Raw genomic sequence first — 20,999 nt, forward strand, 5'->3', positions numbered from 1 at the left:
GGTATGAAGTAAAACAATAAAATCATTTATCGAAGGACCTAGAAAAGATGGGTAATCAACAGTGTTGAAAGTTACTGGCAGCTCTAAAGATAAAGTAATGGAAGAGAGTTAATGATCCTAATGTTAGGGAATTAACTAGTAGGCTGAAAAAAGTGCATTTTCAGTGACATGACCAGGAGGGAAAACAGACTGGCTTGGAGAAAACTAATTATAGATCTGGAAAAAAATGATGCTGAGATTTCACTATGAGAAACAAAAGGAGAAGATATTTTTTATAAACTCTTTTTATTACCATAGCTTATTAGACCATACATTACAAGAATTTTCAAAAGTGTACAGGAAGTCAGGCACAGTACTTCATCAACAGTAGGTTTACAGGGTGCTTTCAGGCAGTGGAGACCCCCAATACCTCTCAGTCGCCCAAGCTCATTCCTCTGTACTTTCGCCAAGGAGAGGAATTTTTGAAGCTTTGCTGGATAATACAGGGGAGAAATAAAGGACAAGAGAAGCTGTATTAAGTGGTGTCATGTAAAAGCAGCTGGTGTCTGCTTGCGCATATGAATTTGATGAAAATAAGAGTGAGATACATGAAGAAAAAAAAATAAATTGATAATTAACAGAAATAATAGATATTCAGTGGCAATAGCCATTGACATAGAATGAGCAATTCCAGCTTCAAAAACGGACATCCTTGATGAGGCAAACAGGTGAGATGGTAAAGTAATGATAATCGGTTCTGAATACGTGGTATTTCATGAAGGGGAAATTGTACAGGTTGCTCACATCTAATATTTTTTAAAGGAAAAATGATCAGAGAGATGAGAGGAAAGTAAGAAGGTAGGAAGAATTATTTGTGCAAACGTATTGACCCTTAGTTTGCTGCCCAGTACTGGTAAGAGGAGGGGTGATGGCGAAAGACCATGACGAGCAGGGGCAGAGCGGGGGGGGGGGGGGGGGGAGGGGGAGCGGCAGATGATAACGAGCAGGGAGGTGGTTCATTTAGCGACACCGACGAGGGAGAATATAGAATAAACAAAACTTACCTTGCACTCACGGCTCGCTGCTGCCCCCCACAAAATAGCACCCTTTGCTGACCGCCCTGCCCCCAGCTCCACCACTGGCCCATTCTCTCTCCTTTTTATCCTCTCTCTCTGATCACTCATGCTCTCTTCATTGCACTCTCACCCTCATGCTCTCTGTCTTGAAGCACCCTGTAGCTGCTGCAATCAATCGCAGTGTGCTAGGGGAGAGGCACCATCAGTGGCCCTGGGCTCCCAAAACTGGCCCCTTTGCCTCCAGCCCACCGAGGAAATGTGGGATGGAATAAAAAGTCAATCAAAATTGTTATTGAGCACATTTCCAAAGGTTTGCAAAGACTGACTGCTCAAGTTCCACGAGGAGAAGACAAAGGAGTATTTGTCCAGTTGACTCTTCTATCCATTAGAAGTCCCAGTGGCCCAGCTCATCACTTATGTTGAGAAGATGGGTCAAGATCATCAGGAATAGGGCATGCACAGAAGAGGTTAATATTTAGGGCTCAATCAGGTAGAACCACAGAACACTGTTACTGAACTAAGCCCTCTCTCGCTGGATTCTCAAAGGACCACATGCTGTGAGTCAAGCTGAGACTAAATGTCTCTTGGATGTTGTAGTCTTTTTATGTGTTCCTAGTTTTCTTGTTTTGTATAGTCTCTTGTTCAGTTATTTTTTTGTAAATGTAAATAACTCGTTTTATGCTGTGGAAATATTACACATACACTCTTTGTCAAAGACTTATGCTAAAAGACGCCTAGCCAGTTTAGATGCATTTATTTTCCTTTCATTTTTTCCGGAATGTGGATAAAACTAGTTAGTCATCTGACTTTAATGTCCCCAAGTTTTGTGCCAGGCTGCTGGTGAACATTTACTTTCTAGTAACTGAGGTTGGTATGTTAATATTTGAACATTTGTCATCCACAGGCGCTCGGAAGTATGGCTGGCCTCCACTGTGGATTGCTGTTGTATGTGATGCCTTGCCTAGTTCATCTCACTGGTGAGTCCTTCAGTCAGTCTCTCATTGATCAGTTTCTCTACTTCTCGACATTTGAGAGGCAGTCAGAACATGTGTCCTTTGAGCATTCAAATTCGGTATGTGACCATGGACAAATGAAGTCAATACAATGCATGTTGCATGATTATCCGGGGGATTTTGTTTAGGTTGATTGACCTTCCTGGACAGTTGACAGGTATCTGTATTTCAGTGGATATGCTTCCTCAAATTGTGTAAGTGAGCAGACAATTGTATTCCAGTATTCTAAAAAAACTCTTGCTGAAAAAAGTGATGCAACAGTGGCACAAAAGCATCACAAGGTGCTTGTAAATCTGCCCCCAAGAGTTTGTCTTGAGGTACCCTTTCTATAGAAACAAAATTCTACAAATTCTAGGGCAGATTTACAAGCCCCTTACTACACTTTTGCACCATCGGTGCGTCACATTTTGTGATGCAGCGGCGGCATTGCAGCCCATTTACGACGTGGCGCATGTAGAGAAATGCGTCATGTTGAAAAAGCCCTGCGTCACATTATACCTGCATCAGGTATAATGTATAAAGGGTGGGCGTTCCCACGCATGAAATCCTCATAGAAGTCACGCAATGAAATCTACAAGATTTCACTGCTCCACTTCTAGGACACCACTGTGTCTAAACATTACTCCTGCTTGCAGCAGGTGTAAGGAGTGATGCAGTACAGTACCTATAGGCCTCCCATGCATTGCTGGAGTGCAACATGACTCCAGCAATGCGTGACTTTTGCGCCATCAATATTTCTGGCGTATCTGTCAATCCTCGTGTCATGGTGCTTTGTATAGTAAATACGGCAAATCCATGGTAGCACAAGGGTATCACTGGCTGGCGCTGGAAAACGGACACTTTCTACAGATACGTCAGTTTCCTGTAAGTCTGCCCCTAAGTTCCAAGTTTGAAACATAATGTGACAGGAGTAAACAATAAAGTGGGGGAGGGTGAGTCTCTTCACTATGCCTTTTCTTCCTGTTAACTCTTTAACATCAGACCCAGAAATTGTATCAAACCCTTGCTTGCCAGGTATTTTCATTCCTAAGCAGGTGCACAGTATTTAACAGTGCTGAAGATGCAGTGGCAGCAGGGCCTGTGGAGTTGATCAATACCACTTCATCATATCATGACTGTCTTTTACTACCAAACCAGAGGGCAAAGGAAACTATTTTCATTGCTTGCATTTTGTCTCATGACACATTTACCAAGTGCCAATCTTCCTGTCCTTTTAAATGTATTGATTGATTTTCTTTTTGTCATTTCTTCTTGGCTATGTTTATTTCCATTTACTCCCAGTAACAAGGACATCCGCGGGGAGGGGGGGCGAGGAGAGGTGCATGCCCCCCCCCCCCTGGGGCGCCCCTCCTTGCCCCCCTGAGCACGCCCAAGTGTAGTCCGTAGATTTGTTTTTTTAACCTGTCTTTTGTGATGCTAAGTTTGATGAAGTAGCACTGGAGGGAGGCCTGGCGACGGGGCTTGTCCTCAGGCGGGACATCACGTTGACCCCTCCAGCTCCAGGTGCTGGTGGATCGAGGGGGGGGCGATCCTTGGCGTTCAGATAGAAGCAAGGGGCTAACAATGACAGAGGTGATATGTGCAGGCGCCCTGCAATCCACTAATCCCCACCACATGAATGAAGAGGCGAGTGCTGTAAGCTGGGAAAAGAAGCTTTCCATAACAAAGAAACACGCTCAGGGGATTTCTATTTGCAGGCATGGGGCCCAGGTTAGCGTAGAGGACGTCATTGTGATGGCTTTGGGTTCACAAATAAGCTGTCAATCAGTAGACCTCACTGTAAGTGCGCCACAAGACGAATAATTTAAAAAGTTTTTATACTTTCCAAAGTGAATACAAATTAAACAATACTTATGAACTATAAAAATCCAAAAAACAGCACATAATATACCAGCTCTCTCTTGTTTGAAAGTGTATGCCTCCGTAGTGAGGGCTTTGTAGTCATTATCAGGTGTTTTACGTTTGTCAAACATATTCAGAAGTCCACAAACAGCACTTTTAGGACGATTTAGCACCCCCAGGCAGCTGTTGGAGTGCATCTACCCAGAACCTGACTGCTCAGCAGGAAGTAATGGCAGGCTGGTCATAAATTTCTTATTACAATTCGTCAGATATGCTTATCTTCCGAATTAGTGCTATATGGTGCTGTGCGCACTGATCATTATTACACAAATGGTCGCTTCACTATCTTGTAGCCGTAGACACTGTAAACGAACGGCTTGCTCTGTCAGAAACGATGCTGTCAGTATCCCTTGCAACACAACCAGACACCTGCACACTGAAGATGCAGATGGAGTTTGATGGTGCCCTGTTCCCTGTACTCTGCACCCTTGTTTGTGTGCCATCCTGCCACCAAGGTGCTTGTGTGTACTTTTCGGCACCTGCCACTTGCTGCCTGCCATCTCACTACACCACCCATCAGGGTCGCAATTGGCCAACACTTGCATCCCTTTCTGCTACGTTTTCTTCCCCTCATGCGTTCCTAGCACCTGAGCCTTGCCAGCATTCCAGCTGACCCCTGCCACACTCTTCCCTAGTCAGGAGTTGGGAAAGCTGTATCAGCCCCCCCGCCCGACTCCCGAAATCTACTTTGACAGACTTGCAGGGGCTGATAAAAATCTTGGGGGGGGGTGGGCTAATTCATCCAGCCAAAGCCATATGCAGAGTGGAGATGCAGGGGCTCTAAGTAGGGGTGAAAACACAACAAAGCCTCATTACCAAGTAAATGGTCTTTTAAAGACCTGTGTGAAGTACTCAGGTGCGGCAGTGTGTGTGCCCGGGAAGCTGTCTCAGCTGGGCACACACATTATTATAACATTCACACCCCTCAGAATGACAAATAATCACTTCTAGCTGCCTCCTCATTGGGTGGGAGTGGGAAGATGTGCACAGCAGGGGAAAAGGGATGGCCAGTGCAGGTGATGCTTTCCTTTTGTATAGGAGTTTCTGCTGGCATAATAACCCAGGGTTTGTTGTCTGTGCACTTGTATGGATGTGCATTCCATACAAATGCACAGACAGCAAACCCTGGGTTATGACGCCAGCAGGAATTACTTTACAAAGGAAAAGCGTCACCTGCACTGTCATCCCTTCCCCCCTGCGTTCTGTGCACTTGTACGGAATACACATCTACGGCGCTGCTCACCAGATAAAGGGTGAACAGGGCCATGGATCTGTCTAATTTTGCATCCAAGGGCACCGACGAAGGAGCAGAGGAGGCCCAGGCAAGGAGAAACCAGGAGACATTTCACCCACATCCATCTACACAGTGAGACCTTCAGGAGGGGCTGGATGCCAGGACTTCAGTGTTGCTGATTAGCCTGACTCCACCGAATAGTATCAGAAGAGCAGGCAGCAGTTTTTAAGTAAGTTCCAGTAGATTGTGGTGCCGGGGGTAATTGTAGGGTTCTGGGTGGATATGGCTTTTGGGGTGCCAGGGGTAATTTTAGGGTTCAGGGTGGGTATGGTTTTTGGGGTGCCAGGGGTTATTTTAGGGTTCAGGGTGGTAATGAGTTTTACTGTGCCAGGGCTAATTTTGGGTTCAGGGCGGGAATGGGTTCTGGGGTGCCAGGGGTAATGTTGGGCTTCAGGGTCGATATGGGTTTTGGGGTGGCAGGGGTAATGTTAGGATCCAGGGTGGGTATGGGCTTTGGGGTGCCAGGCGGCTAATTTTAGGGATCAGGGTGGGTATGGGTTTTGGGGTGCCAGGGGGTCATTTTAGAGTTAATGGTGGTAATGAGTTTTGGAGGGCCAGGGGGTCATTTTAGGGTTCAGGGAATGTATGAGTTTTAAGGGGCCATCTACAACTCACTTTATTCAATACAGCCAGCATGGTGATGAGCAGAGTATTGATGATCCCCATTTCTTTTTAGGAATGCACATCCGAAACTTTTTTTCAAAACAAAAATTGGATGATGTAGAATCTGATATTACTGAAGCAAGAAAGAAATCTAAACTTGGTGAACAGGAGGAGGCAGAAGAACTAAGCGCAAGTAGTTCTGAAGGTCCACTTTCAGCTCCAACAGAATCTAGTCATGATGTTGATGCCTCTGTTAATGATATTGGATTGTATTTTAATTTAGCCAAAAAATAAACAGACAATGTAAAAAGCAATCTTCTAATAAATACCTATACTCCACCAGAAAAGTATGACTTCAAGAAAGATTCAGGTGGAACACGCTGTTTCCTTCATGTGTGGATTAATCAATATTCATCATGGCTTAGCAACTCTCCACAACTGAAAGTTGCAATTTGCAAGTTCTGCACAGTTTTTCCACAGCCAGTTCTTCGTGGGATACAAGGAGAATTCATAACTTGGCCTTTCACTAAATATAAAGACTTCCATGAAAGTGCATGCAAGCATGTCTTTTCGTCTTGGCATAAAAACGCACAAGTGGATGCAACTCACTTTTTGGCGATCAGAAAGGAACCGGAAACAAGTATTGTTTACCAAATAGACAACGCTGTGAAAAGGCATGTTGAAGAAAGTTGGAAAAAGTTTTTGTCAACTATCTTATTTTGTGGCACACATGACATTGTATTACATGGGGAAAAAAGTACATCCAGAAATGTGTAAAGTCTGTACCAATTTCGCATTGAAGCAGGAAATGTCACCCTAAAGAATCATCTGGAAAATGCAGAAGTTATTGCACGTTATACATCTGTCGAGTTGAACATGAATTGATTACATTATGTGAAGAAACATTAAGAGAAGATCTAGTATCCTTAGTCAATAGGTCAAATGGATTTTCAATCATTGTTGATAAAAGTGCTGATATATCTGGAAAAGAACAGATGTCACTTGGAGTACGTTTTGTAGACACAACAAGTAGTACCGTAGCTGTCATCAGGGAAGAATTCCTTGGATTTACAACCTTAAAAGAAATGGATGCTATCTCAATTGCAAATATGATTGTGGATACATGTTCTAAATTTGGATTAAACTTAGAAAAACTCCATGGCCAAAGATATGATGGATGCTCTACAATGGCAGAAAAGGAAGGTGGCTTGCAAGCCATAATAAAGAGAAAATATCCTAAAGCTGCTTTTGCTCACTGTGCTGCACATAAACTTAATTTGGTTGTTAATGACCTGAATGTGGTTCCTGATGTACAGAATTGTATTGGCATGGTGAAAGCCATCATCAAGTTTTTTCGTGAGAGTCCAAAAAGAAGATCTCCTATTCCTAATGTGCCATTGCTGAGTAAAACACGATGGACAGCAAAATACAAGTGCATTCGAATTTTAACCTCACACTTTGAAGAGATTTTTAAGCAATTATGCTTACTGGTCACAAGAGAATCAGGGAAAACACGTCAGGATGCATATTAATTGCAATGTTCCTCCAGCACAGTGAGCTTTCTCTTTTGCTTGTCCATAATTTCAGATTACTCCTCGAGATTGGAATCTGTAAGCTAGGCTCTCCAAGCTGTTCAGCTTGATATCCTCAAGGTGTGTAATCACGTTCAAGACCTTCTGAATGTGTTCTGTGATCACAGACAAAAAGCAGAAGAGCATTTAAGGACATTTTTACAAATGTTCAAACACTGGCAGAAAAACTGAACATCGAACTTTGTGTCCCCAGACAGTGTGGCCGACAAGTATTTTGTTCTAATTTTGGTTCCTCTTCTGTGGAAGAATACTATCACCACTCTATCTATGTGCCACACATGGACTCTATCATCGCATCATTAGAAAGCTGGTTTGGCAATGAAAACAAGAACAAATTTGAGTTTGTTCTCACTTTACCCAAACGATATGGCAAAAAATACACTTGAGCAATACAAATGCCATTTTGCAAACATCAGCGAAATTTACGAGATTGAAAACCTGGAAGCCGAAGCAGTCACATGGTTTTAGATCTGGTCAATGAAGGATGAGCAGTTAGACAATGGATTTCTGGATTTGCTAAACTACACAGATTTATTTCCATCAGTCCAGCAAGCAATTCTCATAGCTTTCACATTACCAGTGATCACTTGCACAGTGGAGTGGTCTTTCAGCACAATGAGAAGGGTGAAAACTTGGCTGAGGTCGACAATGGCAGATGATCGCTTATCGGTTTTGTGCTTGGAGCATACATCGAGCAAAAATGTATGGAAACCAACAACAGCTGATTGATAAAGTAATTGATAAATTTGCACAAGACCACATACGTTTACAGTTCCTTTTTCGAGATTTGGAAGAGATCAGTTGTTATTTTATTTATGGTAATATATTTGATTGGATTTATTTTAATATATTTAAGTTAATACATTTCCAAAATAAATACATTTATCATGTATTTTAATTCTCATGTGTTGGTGCACGTTAACACCAAAAGCAGACTGACTCTACATGGATTTTTTTTTAATGAAGTTAGAGTGCCTTCACTGCCTTGATCATATGTGCATGAATAATGTGGTGTATTCAATAGTGGTGACATAAAAACAGATTAGAAATTGCTAATCAGACTATGGCAGGTTGATCCTCCCTTTAAGCCTTTGCATCACGTTTCTAAACCCTGTTCATGCCTGCGCTATTTCACTTTTGGCCAAATGCCACTCGTGTCGGCAGCTGAGCTCTGCTTTTTTTCTTTGCCAACTGTTAGAAGGTGTGAATGATATCTACCAAAGTCCATAAAAGAAAGAGATGGCTGTGGCACAGCAACCCAAAGGTGTATGAGATCCTATGCAGCCTGCTTTCTGTCCCCCATGGCTCCTCCTGCACCCAAGTGTTTCTTTTGCCCCACCTAGCACAAATCATGTCAGAGGATGGTGATGACGGTAACATTTTGCCCCCCCTTGAAAAAGTTTCTGCGGATGCCCATGCTTTGTAATGGAAAGAAATGTATTTTTAGGGCTCGCCTACGTAGTGCGCATGCGCTGCATAAGCAAAAAGACCTTTTGGTATTGCTTTGGCTTTTCAGCCAAACACGTGCTTGCATTCCATTGCTTTCAATGGCAACACGTGCACGTTAGGGGATTCACTGGCGGGAACGAGCGCCGCCATATGGTAGCAATTATCTCTCTCACAAGTGAATTGCGCAGGTTCCCTTCCTCCCCCTCGGGGCGCACATGCCTCCCCCTTTTGCCAGCAGCCTGCAGCGCTATATCCGGAAACAGCCTAGGAATGCGTGAATCTCTCTGGAGCTCCTGTGACTGTAAAAGCCACATTTGTGTTAACCACAGCATCCTTTGCCTCTGCTTGTCAATACCCGAAGATTATGATTGTAAACGTGTGTCCTGTTACTCAAAACAATACGTATAAAATGGCTGCGCAGGCCCCCCTCCTTCCTCAGGCGCGCGCGCTAGTTACATTTTGCCTGCTATTCCCTGCCGTGTCAAAGCCACCGGTTCCCACCCCGCGCCTGAGGTAATCTACCCTCTCCCTGCTTCCTGGCTCCTCCTTACACCTCCTAACTGGAAATGCACGGTGCCATCTCTTACCCACACAGTTTCGGCACTGCCCGGAAGTTCCTGTGACCAAAGACTGTGGTCTTTTTGCAGCAGCCACCGCTCCCGCTCCACGACTCCAGCCGACCCTCCCTCCAGACCGGGCGGCGGCTCCAGCCAGGCGCAGCAACAAGGCAGACATCTTCCATGGAGAGCACAGATAGCACGTAGCACTCCTCAACCCCACGGTGACCCTGAGCAGTGGGCTGGCCCGCCTCTAACATGCCTGCCTGTGCCTCCGAGTCAAACTTTGTTGGAAGGAGGGTGCACACCGTGTTGTACGTGAAACAAAATAAGGAAATGTTGAAAATGTCCATTCAATTCTAGCACTCATGTCCCCTTTTGAAAGCATCTAAAAGATTGGTGTGTGTACCAAACGAGGAAATGTTTTCGAGAGCGGAGAGAGGCTACTTCCATGAAAGATGACACAGTGTGGCTGGTGTCTAAAGGACTGGAAAGTTGAAACTTGATAGCTTGTTTTCTTTTTAGTTGATTTTCGCCTGACTTTGGTGTGTTGTGTCCCCCTTCTCCGTTCACAAACAGCCCTGGTGAGTCAGACTGATAGCAGAAGCTGTCACATTGCATGAATACAAGTGGCGCAGTAGGTGTCTAAGTTCCCTTCCTCTCTCTTCATAGTCTGTCATTCTGTGAGTTGCAAGAGTCTACGTTAATCCATTTCTAGCTCCCCTTTAAATCTCTCTCCCTTGAGAGACCTAAATTGGATAAAGCACGTCCCTAGCGGCTTGCCTGAAAAAGATGCATAGCATATAGGTTTCCCATGATAGGCTAAGACCAGACACATTACTGTTCTAATTTCAGTCCTCGAACATTTGTGGGAAAATGTTTAGCACTTTGATAATGATGGAAGTTCAAATCCTCGGTTATACCCTGTAACTTTGTCATTGTATTCCCCAATTAATCAGACTTTTCGCTCTGCAGGGCACCAGACCGAAGCCTTCAGAGTGAAGATGCGTGTCAGTCATCTTCCATGGCTGAGTACCCTTGCATGGTTCTTTGGTGTTAAGATAGATTACCTCCTTAGTGGCAGTCTGTCATTTATAGAGTATAGTTCACTAGATATACATAGAATATAATATGTATTGCTGCCATTAAAGTAACAAGCATTGGCATAGCCAATATGTCTCGCCTTTGGGACCTTATAAGTATTTAGTTATGCAGCAGGTTTCAAAGGCGAGACCTATTGGCTATGCCAATGCTTGTTATTATTGTCAAGTTTCTTCATTTTATTGGGTTTATGTAAAGGAAACACATCTACAAAAACATTTTCGGCCTCTTGCAGTTTCTCTTTGGAAACATGAATATCTCTGGCTTCACTCTTATCCCTCTGTTTTTCTCGTTTGATCCATGCTTGCATTCAGCCTTTTGTCATGCGGCTTGAGGTTTTAATTCTTCACTATTTTTGTCCTCCCACTTTTATGCCTTCACATTTTTTCTAGTAGTATGGAGTAAACATATACAGGATTTAGAGATATCCCCTGCCCCAGCGGACATCTCATACATTGGCAGGAACCCCCCCATCTCACCTGTTCCAGTCGATTCATTGAAAATATGCTGTGCAGCTCCATTAACAAACATAGTGCAATATGGCGCGCTTGCATTATCTTTTTGTAGGTACAAAAAGATATCCCAAAAGAGGATTTTCTTTTAGAAAATAAAAAAATAGTGGTCCCCTGACCATGAGAGATATATCCCGCGGTGTGAGGGTCATTCAAACATTTTTACTTTCACTTACCGCCACGATTTGAAAGACGGTATATGAATATTAAAACTGGCTATTTGTCCGCTCTCTCTAAATAGAGCAGGCAGACAGATAGCCCAACTTGTGACAGCCCTTAGTCTGTTGGGCCACTGGAGTGGTATGTCACTGACATAGTTTAATTCTGCCCAAATCTAAGTGAGGAGAGCAGAACTTCAGTTTAGTAAAGACCATACCCTCTCCGCCAAACTCGAAATCAGGTCCAGTGTTATGACGTGCAAAATGATATGTACAGAGCTAGATACGCTTCTTCAGGTGAATCCACATAGTGATGTGTGCAGTGGCCAGGATAATATTGATTTTTATTACACTCCTACTTTAGCAGCAGCACAATTAACTTTTTTTCATTTTGGTTCAACGCTAACAGTATGCACAAATATTCCTCTTTCTCTCTCCAAGGTTCTGCTGTGTGTTGTGCCCACATTTCAGTTATGTGAAAGGGATTTCTCTAGATGACATAAATGGCATGGCTCTTGCTTCTCCTCTGCCTTACAGTGTGTTGTGTGCTGTTTTTCTGTTTTTCAGTGTCATTTAGCTGTTAAATGAATCACTTTTCTAAATGGCAATTCTTTGCAGTATGTTTTCCTTCTCCACAAGGACCATATAAATGAGAATATTTGAGAATTCTTTTTTTCTCTGAAAATCTTTACTGAATTTTATTGTAACATGCAGTAACACAATGTAGATATAAGAATCAATATAGGGGATACACTGCATCTATAAGTTTTATTAAAGCTCACCCAAAGGAGATTTTGCCAGTTCATAATAACATTGTAGTCGGGCTGGTCAGATCCTAGGTTAAGCAGCGTTTGCGCATCAAAGCGGATAGAAATAACCAATAGCATAACAATAGGGTAAATTATTACCTGCAAAACTTCAAATGTAGCTTATTATTAGAGCTTATTCCACTTTCTCTCGTTTATCGCAAGTGATAAACATAATGGGGAGGGAGGAAGGAAACAGATGGAGGAGATCTAGACTGTGCTATAAAACCGTAGATTATGTCAGAATAGTCATAAAACTGTGCTATACTAACGTAGAATATGTCTAAATGGTCATAAAACTATCAACTTGTAGAACAGGGCTTAATAACATTATATCAATCCCTCCTGTAAATTCTTCAAAAGAGAAAAGAAGATGATTCTTTTTAAAGCAATTCTCAACTTGATCAAACACGTATATGAATCAGAGTCTACCAAGACCCATCACATGGCGGATATGCCCTTTGTAAAAAGAACAATGCCTACCAGAGCTGCTTCCCAAAGTATAACAACATAACGTACATCTAGTTTGTATAGGTGTACAACCCATAATTTACCACTGTTCCAAACTGAAGACTGTTTATATGAAGATCACTTCTCCCGCTACATCCTTCTTCATACTGTCCAATTTATATGTAAGGTGCCAAGCTGTTACACATGTTCAATTTTTTCTATTTACCGCTAATTTATTTCATTTATGTACATTACCTAAGGAACCTCAAAACCCTCATAAAAATGATTTGACACCAGAGAGTTAAGCAATACAAAATTATAAAGGGGGTGTGACCTGGTAGACATATCACCGAAATGATTTGTCTGGCAGGCCCAGAAATCCTGCAACAACCTGTTCCCTATTGGAATATAGCAGACGGAAAGTGCCTGACAGCTCTTCTCCCAAACCCCTGTAGGGATCTGTGTTTGCTATTTTCTGCTATCCACTGCATAAAAAAGAAGCACCATGACCACTATTACACCTGCAGGCGTCAGAGAGATGTAGGCCACAATGTGTGTCTGAGGTTGCCCAGCTTGTAAGGAAAAAGTCAAAGCAGTGATGGTCAGAGCCCCTGGGAGATCTGGACTGCTGCTGGACGGTTGGTTAACCTCCACTCAACCCAACTCCCGCCTTGTCATATTTCTTGTGATGGAGGACTAAAAGACATGAGGGGGGCCATCAAAGCAGGAGATCCCTACCACAAAGTGTGGCCTCCGGGCACGGAAGAGACATTGCGCCCTTGCCAGCCGCAGACCGTGCTTGTAAGAGGGGGGATTTCGACAGACGACATAGAGGGAAAATTAATTATTTTTTCCCCCCTCATGGTTGAATCCCCACTAACCCGGGCCCATCGCTCTTACTTACCTGTACAGGCCGCGGCTCACCCTTGCTTATAGGGGCTTACCAGAGCTTGTGGGCCAAAGGCTGTTCATGTAGCCCCACATTAAGTGATCCGGAAGGCGGAGGAAGTAGGCTGGATGAAGCAGGTGTTTAAGCCTGCCCTCCCAGCTGTTACTTATGCTGAGTACCAATCATCTGCATTTCCCTTAGGTTTAATTGACACCTATTTATTACTAATGTTCAGGGACTTTTTGAGACACTATGCCTCCTTGGAATTTACTATAGTTGAGTGGTGCATTGAAGTGAGGGTGAGTTCCTTAGGGAGTGTTTTTTTGTGAGTGAACTCCTGCATTCACTAGTCTATGCCAAAGCATGAGACCAAGGCGAATGCAATCATGCTGATATGTATTGATTTTCCTCCTAGTTAGAGACTTTCATTGATGACAGGCTGCTTTTTCTAGAGCTATATTACCTATTTCAACAGTGTGCGGTGTGCAGCTGTGGTGCCTTTGGGAAATTCAGCTCTTATTCTCCTCCACGCTTTGGTGAGGTGGGGTGGTGTAACTTCTCAGTATTTGTTGTCTGCTGTGAATACCTTGGGGAATGCAAATATTATCCCTTACAAAAACTGTACTGAGAAATGGGCCCACGTGGCTACGATCTTTTATGTTTTTGAGCACATTGCCCCTTGGTGCTTATGGTGAGGACTGACCGTTACACTCACAGGAAAGGTTCAACTATAATATTTCCATTCCTGAATATCACTGCAGCATATGTGGTAGACATAGAGACATCTGCAGTCCCATGGCTGAAGATAAAATGAATATTACACAGAAATAGGGCAAAATGGACAAGTATATTAAGCCAATGTCCGCCATCAAGCCTGCTAAAGACCCACTTCCAACCCTTGGATGGGTGATAGAACCACTTCCAATTTCATCAAACTCAGTGAACCTAATCCTTCAAGCTACAAAGCGGGACGTGAGACTAAGGCTGGGAAGTGAGCTCCCATGTCGTCTTTCTATTGCAAGATTTGTCAAATGTGATCAAAAGAGTCATTGAATTAGAGAGGCGCATATCTGTGTTGGAAGATACGGTCAAGGAGGCTCAGTCCATGGTGTCACAGCTGGTCATGTCCTCTAAGGCTTTACTGCAATGCACAAAGGATGCAGACACTATAGGATGAATATCCTACAATTCTTTGGATTCCACAAGATGCTGGAGGCAAGGATCCAGAATTGTTCCTAAAGAAATGGCTAAAATCATTCAATCCTTGAAAGGACTTCTCACCCTGTTTTAAAATTGAAATGGCACATATAGTCCTAAATGGACAACCCCCAACTGGAAGCCCACACCTAACAACGCATTGCTAATTTTCTTAATTTCAGGGACACAGAACCTTTGCACAACCAAATAATAGGCCAGATGTATAAGGGACCACAATAGCGTTTTCTAAATAGCAATTTTTACCGAATCGCTATTTAGAAATCGCAAACCTCAATGTAGAAAAAAAAATCGCAAATAATTAGCGATTCCCTAAAACTTGCTATCCAAAACACCGAATCGCAAATACCGATTCGGTATTTGCGAAATCGCTATTTCAAATAATCGCAAATTAGTGAACCTGCTATCTAGGTGCATTCTGATCACATCACATACAGGAAGTGACCACACCCATGCTGTTTCTGAGTTACTGAGGCTGTGGGAGAGGCAGGGAGCAGGAGCACACACCCATGAGCTGCACAGACGTGCTCAGGCAGAGACCAACTGACAGGATGGACACGCAGGAGAAGGGAAAGGAGCCTGCATAAAGGAAAAGAAAGTACACGTTTAGTAAAAAGGAGTTGGAGGTCCTCATTAAGGAAGTGGTGAAGACCCATGAGGTCCTATTTGGCAAGAAATCACTGCATGTACCTGAATCACAGAAGAGGAAGATTTGGCTGGAGATGCAAGCCAAGATCAATGCCATTGGGGTCAGACAGCGTTCCATCGACGCCCTGAAGAAGCGCTGGTATGACTTGCGCGCCAGGCGAAGGAGAGGGTAGCAGACAGGCTGAAGCAAGCCAAAAATACAAGGGGAGGACCATCCACAGAGCCTGCAACAACACCCCTGGAGGACTTGGTGGAGTCCACCCTCCAGCCTGAGAACATAAGTGGCATAAGAGAAGTGGATAGCTCAGCCCAAGACAACACCAGAGGTAAGATGCATGCACAGTGGAGAAGTGTGGCTCACTGGTTAGAGGAGGCATACCCTGAAGCAGAGGTCAGACCCGGGACCAGGGTTCGATTCCCGACGCGGCAGGGTCCTGAGCCCAATTGTCCACGGACTCGATAATTCTCGCTTCGGTGCCCACTCTAAGCACGAGTTCACACTATGCAGCTCTGGGCAATAAGCTTACTTAATCTCCACAACGCCCCCCCCCGCGGCGGGATGCCTGGCTTTCACCTTGGGGATGCCCAGTACGGGTTATCTCACTGGGAAAAGCCAGGACGGGTTCCCAAGGCAAGCGCCGAGATGCCCAAGGGTAAGTCGAGCGCTATATAAGAACTCAAAACAAACAAACAAACAAACAGTCTGTCCGGAACCCTCATCCCCCCAATCCCCAATTACACATGAGAAAGATGGAATTCCACTCCAGTCCTTTGTTTTGATAACAACCAGCAATGCATCATGGGAGATGTAGTCCCAAAACTCACATAGCAAAGCAGTGACATAGGTGAACCCAATCGCAGGGGACTCACTCCAGTCAATACCCAAGCGGAGAACTGTTAGTGTGAATAGCAGCTCATGTAAATTTAATGTAATACCAATGGTTAAAGGAAAGTCAGTAAATGGATAACTTGTATCCACAGGCGAACCTACGCCACAGGCAGAAGACAGGGAGACACATGAGGCACCTGGGCAAAAACAATGAGGGGAGTAAGAGTCGCAGACAGCCACAGATGCCACACCTAAACCAAGACCTAGGAGGTACTCTGAAAACACTACAGGAGATGCAGGGGGGAGTGGAGGAGACCCCAGAAGATCTACAGACCAAGCCCGAAGAGCCAGCACAGTCTCCAAACCTACAGTCATCCATGCAGCGTAGCCACACCAGAGGTCTCCGTCGCAGACCAAGGGCACAACGTCTGTCTGACCAGGGTGAGGAATCCAGTGTCTTTGCGGGTCTTGAGGGCACCATGATCAAGGTGCAGCAGCTGCAAATGAAAACAATGAAGTTAATTTAATGGCACCTGGTGTCCCTGAACAAGAACATGAGGGACATCAAGGAGGGCATTAATGAACTGAACACCTCTGGTACTGAGGGTCACAGGGCCAATGCACAGTGCATGAAGGACATGACTGTGGCAGTACCGCAGTTATGCAACAACATTCAGAACATGGATGGATACTCTGGAAAACGAATAGGGCCCCTGAAAAAAGGATACAACCTTTAGAGGGAAATCAACTCATGTGAAAAACATGAGCACCAGGCACAGTGCTGATTTACTCTAGAAGGGCATATAAACTCTTGAAACACAAGGACATGATACAAATCATAACAACTATGATATCGATATATATTTAGTTTTTATTGATCTTTTGTTTTTTTAGGTATAAAAAATATATTTATAAATACAATTTACGAATAATTAACTTCAATACATGAAGAAATACACGTTCTGAATGATATAGTACAAATTAAAACCATATATGCATATAAATTGTGGTATAGCCTGGAGCAAATATATCTTCAACACAAATTAAATGCACTAATTCATGTATTATAACTGATCTAACAGTGTATTATTTTCATGACAGTTTGTTTTGTCATTATACAACTTAACATGTGATCAAGGCCAAATATGCAAACACTGGTAATATTTGTAGAACACCAACGCGTTTCGGCAAAGCCCTTTTCAGGATTTCCATACCAGTGGTTACTAAAATAGGGAATATAAACATAATTGTGATCTAGAGTTTAAAAGCACTTTCAGCCTTATCTTCTATATATATACATGCATTAAAACCAGGATAAGATACCCTAGCCATTTGGTCTAAGAGGACTGAACATGAGCGTTGCTGTGAGGTGCAATAAGTTAGTAAGTGAATAACAATAAGACACAATCTCTTTCAAATTGACAAGTAAACTAGTATCAAAAAATAACATAAAATAAAATCTAAATAAGTCATGCAGATGTCATCTTAAATGTGATCTAAAGCTGTAATACCTAGGCTTCTTATGGTGATGACAATTACAAGAGACACAAAAAAACCACTAGGGGTGTGGCTCCGCACTCTGTAGATTTTTAGTTGTGGTGTTCAAAATTTATAGTCTGTTCAATAATGTGGTTGGTGCCTCATGTGATACTCCCACTGAGCATGGGAGATAGTTTATGTATGAATGCGCGTTACTTGAACCCAAGCTCCACAATCACATAGGCACTCAAAAATGACTTTTCGTATTTTTGTGAAATCATTAACTTTTCAAATTCATCACGCTTTTCACATTTCTTAAATGCCCGACTTCACGGACACTCGGCAGGGAGAATACAATGCAGCACGCGTTTTGAAAAATCACTCGCACCAGACAAGAATAGTGAAACACCGTGCAAGAGAAAAGTCCCCTGAGGAAGAGCAGTATCGCTTGAAATGCATTGGGCATTTAAGAAATGTGAAAAACATGTGATTAATTTGAAAAGTTAATGATTTAACAATTAACATGCTAACGGAAATTAAAGAAGAAGTAAGCATAAATAATATGTGAAGACAATTATTTCACAAAAATACGAAAAGTCATTTTTGAATGCCTATGTGATTGTGGAGCTTGGGTTCAAGTAACGCACATTCATACAAATTACAAGAGACAGCCATACCTAATATGACTCTCTATCAAAAATGCAGAGACCGAATTAAAACCTAATTTTATAAGATGTTATTCTAAGTATATAGTTTACCTCCGCTGAATCCTTAGATGTTGTATACAGAAACCAACCCTCATCAATTGATGTTGGGGATTGTGATAGACGGCAGTGTATAAAACTGGATTGAGAGATAAAAATATACATGAACACCCAATTATTCTTAAATAGTGTTCAGAGTCTTTAGGTTGGAAACTATAATCAGTACTACTCTACCTATAAGGAATAAACTGATAACTATCTTCATCACTGTAAATGTCAATATGAGTCTCTAAATAATTCTTGAGCCGTAGAGATAAACAGGAAAGGCTTGTACTACCTAAATGCAACACGATATATAAATGAAGAAATTACTATTAAGTTTCTAGATAAATCACTGTGTATACTATAGTATCTCACACATACATCCTGATAATACTTACCTCTCCTCTATATATTATGTCCCTTAACTAGCCACTGACTCTGTATCCTGCTTATTTTTAATGGTCGAAGGCCTGGTTGACATATTGATATTCTAACAAAAAAAACCACAATTTGTTCATAATTAACTCACTGATGTCCAATTAGTCATAAAACTGTCTAGCCAAATTATATATGTTAACTCCAATATACTGACCTGCAAAAGTGAGATAAATGTCACCAGTGGTGTGTTCTTACATACATAAACTTCCAGTAAAGTAGTATAAGATGATCTTGTCCTAAGACCCTACATTTAAAATGAAAAAGGTGGATCAAAAGACTGACAACAAATTTACTACCACTCTTAAACCATACTCGTGAACTGATCTTGTCTTTCACGAGATAAACTTACTGGCATAGTGCCAGTTGTCGTAATATGCACTAACCAAACAGGATTGATGCTCTAAGGAATCTCCTAAAAGAATATTCATAGGTTCTGTAAAGGTGGTTTACTATAAGGTTAACTGGAAAAGAACCCGAAATTTACATGAATCAGAATACAAAAAGAGTGGTATCTCTGCACTCGTATATGGAATAATTCCATGTCCCCTCGAGTCTGGCTATCTATAGAAAGGAACAGGAGTTAAATGGCTATGCGGCGTCTAAAGAATGCCGTATGTTTGCCGATTAAGTGGTAATATCCAAAGACACATGGAATTATGGTGAGCGAAATAGATGTACAAATACCTTTTCTGATATAGAATTTTCTCCATGAAGTATGCTTGTAACGCCGCCCCCCCTATTTAACTACGGCCTACTATGTGCCTGCATATACATGGCACTTACTCTACCAAATGACAGAGAGCAAACGATACACTCAATAAAGTTCCTAAACTATAGTAATGTGGCGATAGTCATTTGACTTACCGCTGTAAAGCGTGCATCGCTCCTGCCTCCTACTGACTATCCGACCAAAGAGACTTGTCGGTTAACCTCCGCTATGGCCCCTGTCGCTAATGACATGGCATCATTACTCTGCGCCCACTATTGTTTGTGCATATGGTGGTAACTAAGCCGCCATGATGTAATGTTGCATACTCGAGAAAAGCTTTGAGTTTAAAGTAATAAAAATGCACCTCTTTATCCCAATGTCTCTGTCTTATGAAAAATGTGCACATATAAATAACTCATAATGATTCAGCAGAGAAATGAGAAATTACTTTAAACGTGCGCGCTTATTATTCATGAATATGTTATCACTGTGTGATGGATTCTTCGTCATTACACAGGCTTCAAATATTTGCAATGGCTATAGAAAAAGATGTATATCTATATATATCCCAATAGACCCAGCTAGCGATAACCTAAATGGGCTATATATTCTCAACGACTACTCACAAAGTTATGAGTTTTTTAAAGGTATCCCATGTCACTCAATGCTAACGTGCAATGTCAAATGATCTCCCGTGCACTGATTTGAATTTCCTCTCGAATATGGACAATAGCTGCAAAACTCTTGATAGCAGTCTATAGAGCCATGGACAGAAATAACCATAAATGGGTATAATGATATAAACAGTCTTAGTACCCAGAGTGGCTTGAATTATATAAAGCGGTACAGATGCACTCATTGCCCTAATCTAGTATCGTTTATAATCGGTAACTCGTATTATTAATGGCCAGTCTAGATGGCATTTGTCAGTGTATTCACATGATTGTGATACCCTTAGGTATGAAAATAAAGTCAGGTAAACCTCATGGCAGATTTCAATGTGCTCACATGATTATGATACCAACCCTTAATTATGAGTATAAGGTCAAGTGGACACGTACCAGCCGGTACTCAAATCCAATAGCCGATGCACTAAAATCCCATGGGAGATATTACTTGATCTTAACCAATGGATATCAACATTGTATCTCCTCATTGGTATGCTCTACCCAATCAAAAATAGGGTAATTTGAATAACCCACTATATAAATTTAAACCTCGATTTATGTCTTAGCAAGAATATAAACAAAACTGGAATACTTCATGTTATTAATCTCAGAGATTTTCAGTTCGGGAAGAGAAGGTCATTAAGACAAATTTATACAAAGATCTATTTGATAGCTTGAGCCCAAGGTATCTCAAGATTCAGGCCTTTTACTGATGTTCCCAAAAAAAAATCCAATAAACTTCTCTAAGTTTTCTGGTCTTTTCAGTGGTTGTCCCTTCTTTCCTAGAGCAAGCAGACGTACTGGAAACAGAACGTCATTACCCGAGAAAAATAATCAAACAGGCGTAGAAAAGAGCCAAAAATAACAATCGAGAGGCCTTGCTGGA

The 20,999-nt window shown here is 42.3% G+C and overlaps 1 protein-coding gene across 2 annotated transcripts in view; it reads left to right on the plus strand.

Annotated features, from left to right (window-relative positions):
• LOC147702042 (uncharacterized) overlaps positions 1–20,999 on the plus strand; it is a 374,952-nt gene that overhangs the window by 178,621 nt on the left and 175,332 nt on the right. For both annotated transcript variants that reach the window (XM_086930660.1, XM_086930661.1), the window contains exon 3: positions 1,960–2,032. In XM_086930660.1, coding sequence (XP_086786786.1) covers positions 1,960–2,032 — 73 coding nt within the window. The remainder of the gene's footprint in view (positions 1–1,959; positions 2,033–20,999) is intronic.

Source organism: Lissotriton vulgaris, chromosome 7 (assembly GCF_964263255.1).
Source record: "Lissotriton vulgaris chromosome 7, aLisVul1.2, whole genome shotgun sequence".
In the NCBI taxonomy this organism is placed as follows: Eukaryota; Metazoa; Chordata; class Amphibia; order Caudata; family Salamandridae; genus Lissotriton; species Lissotriton vulgaris.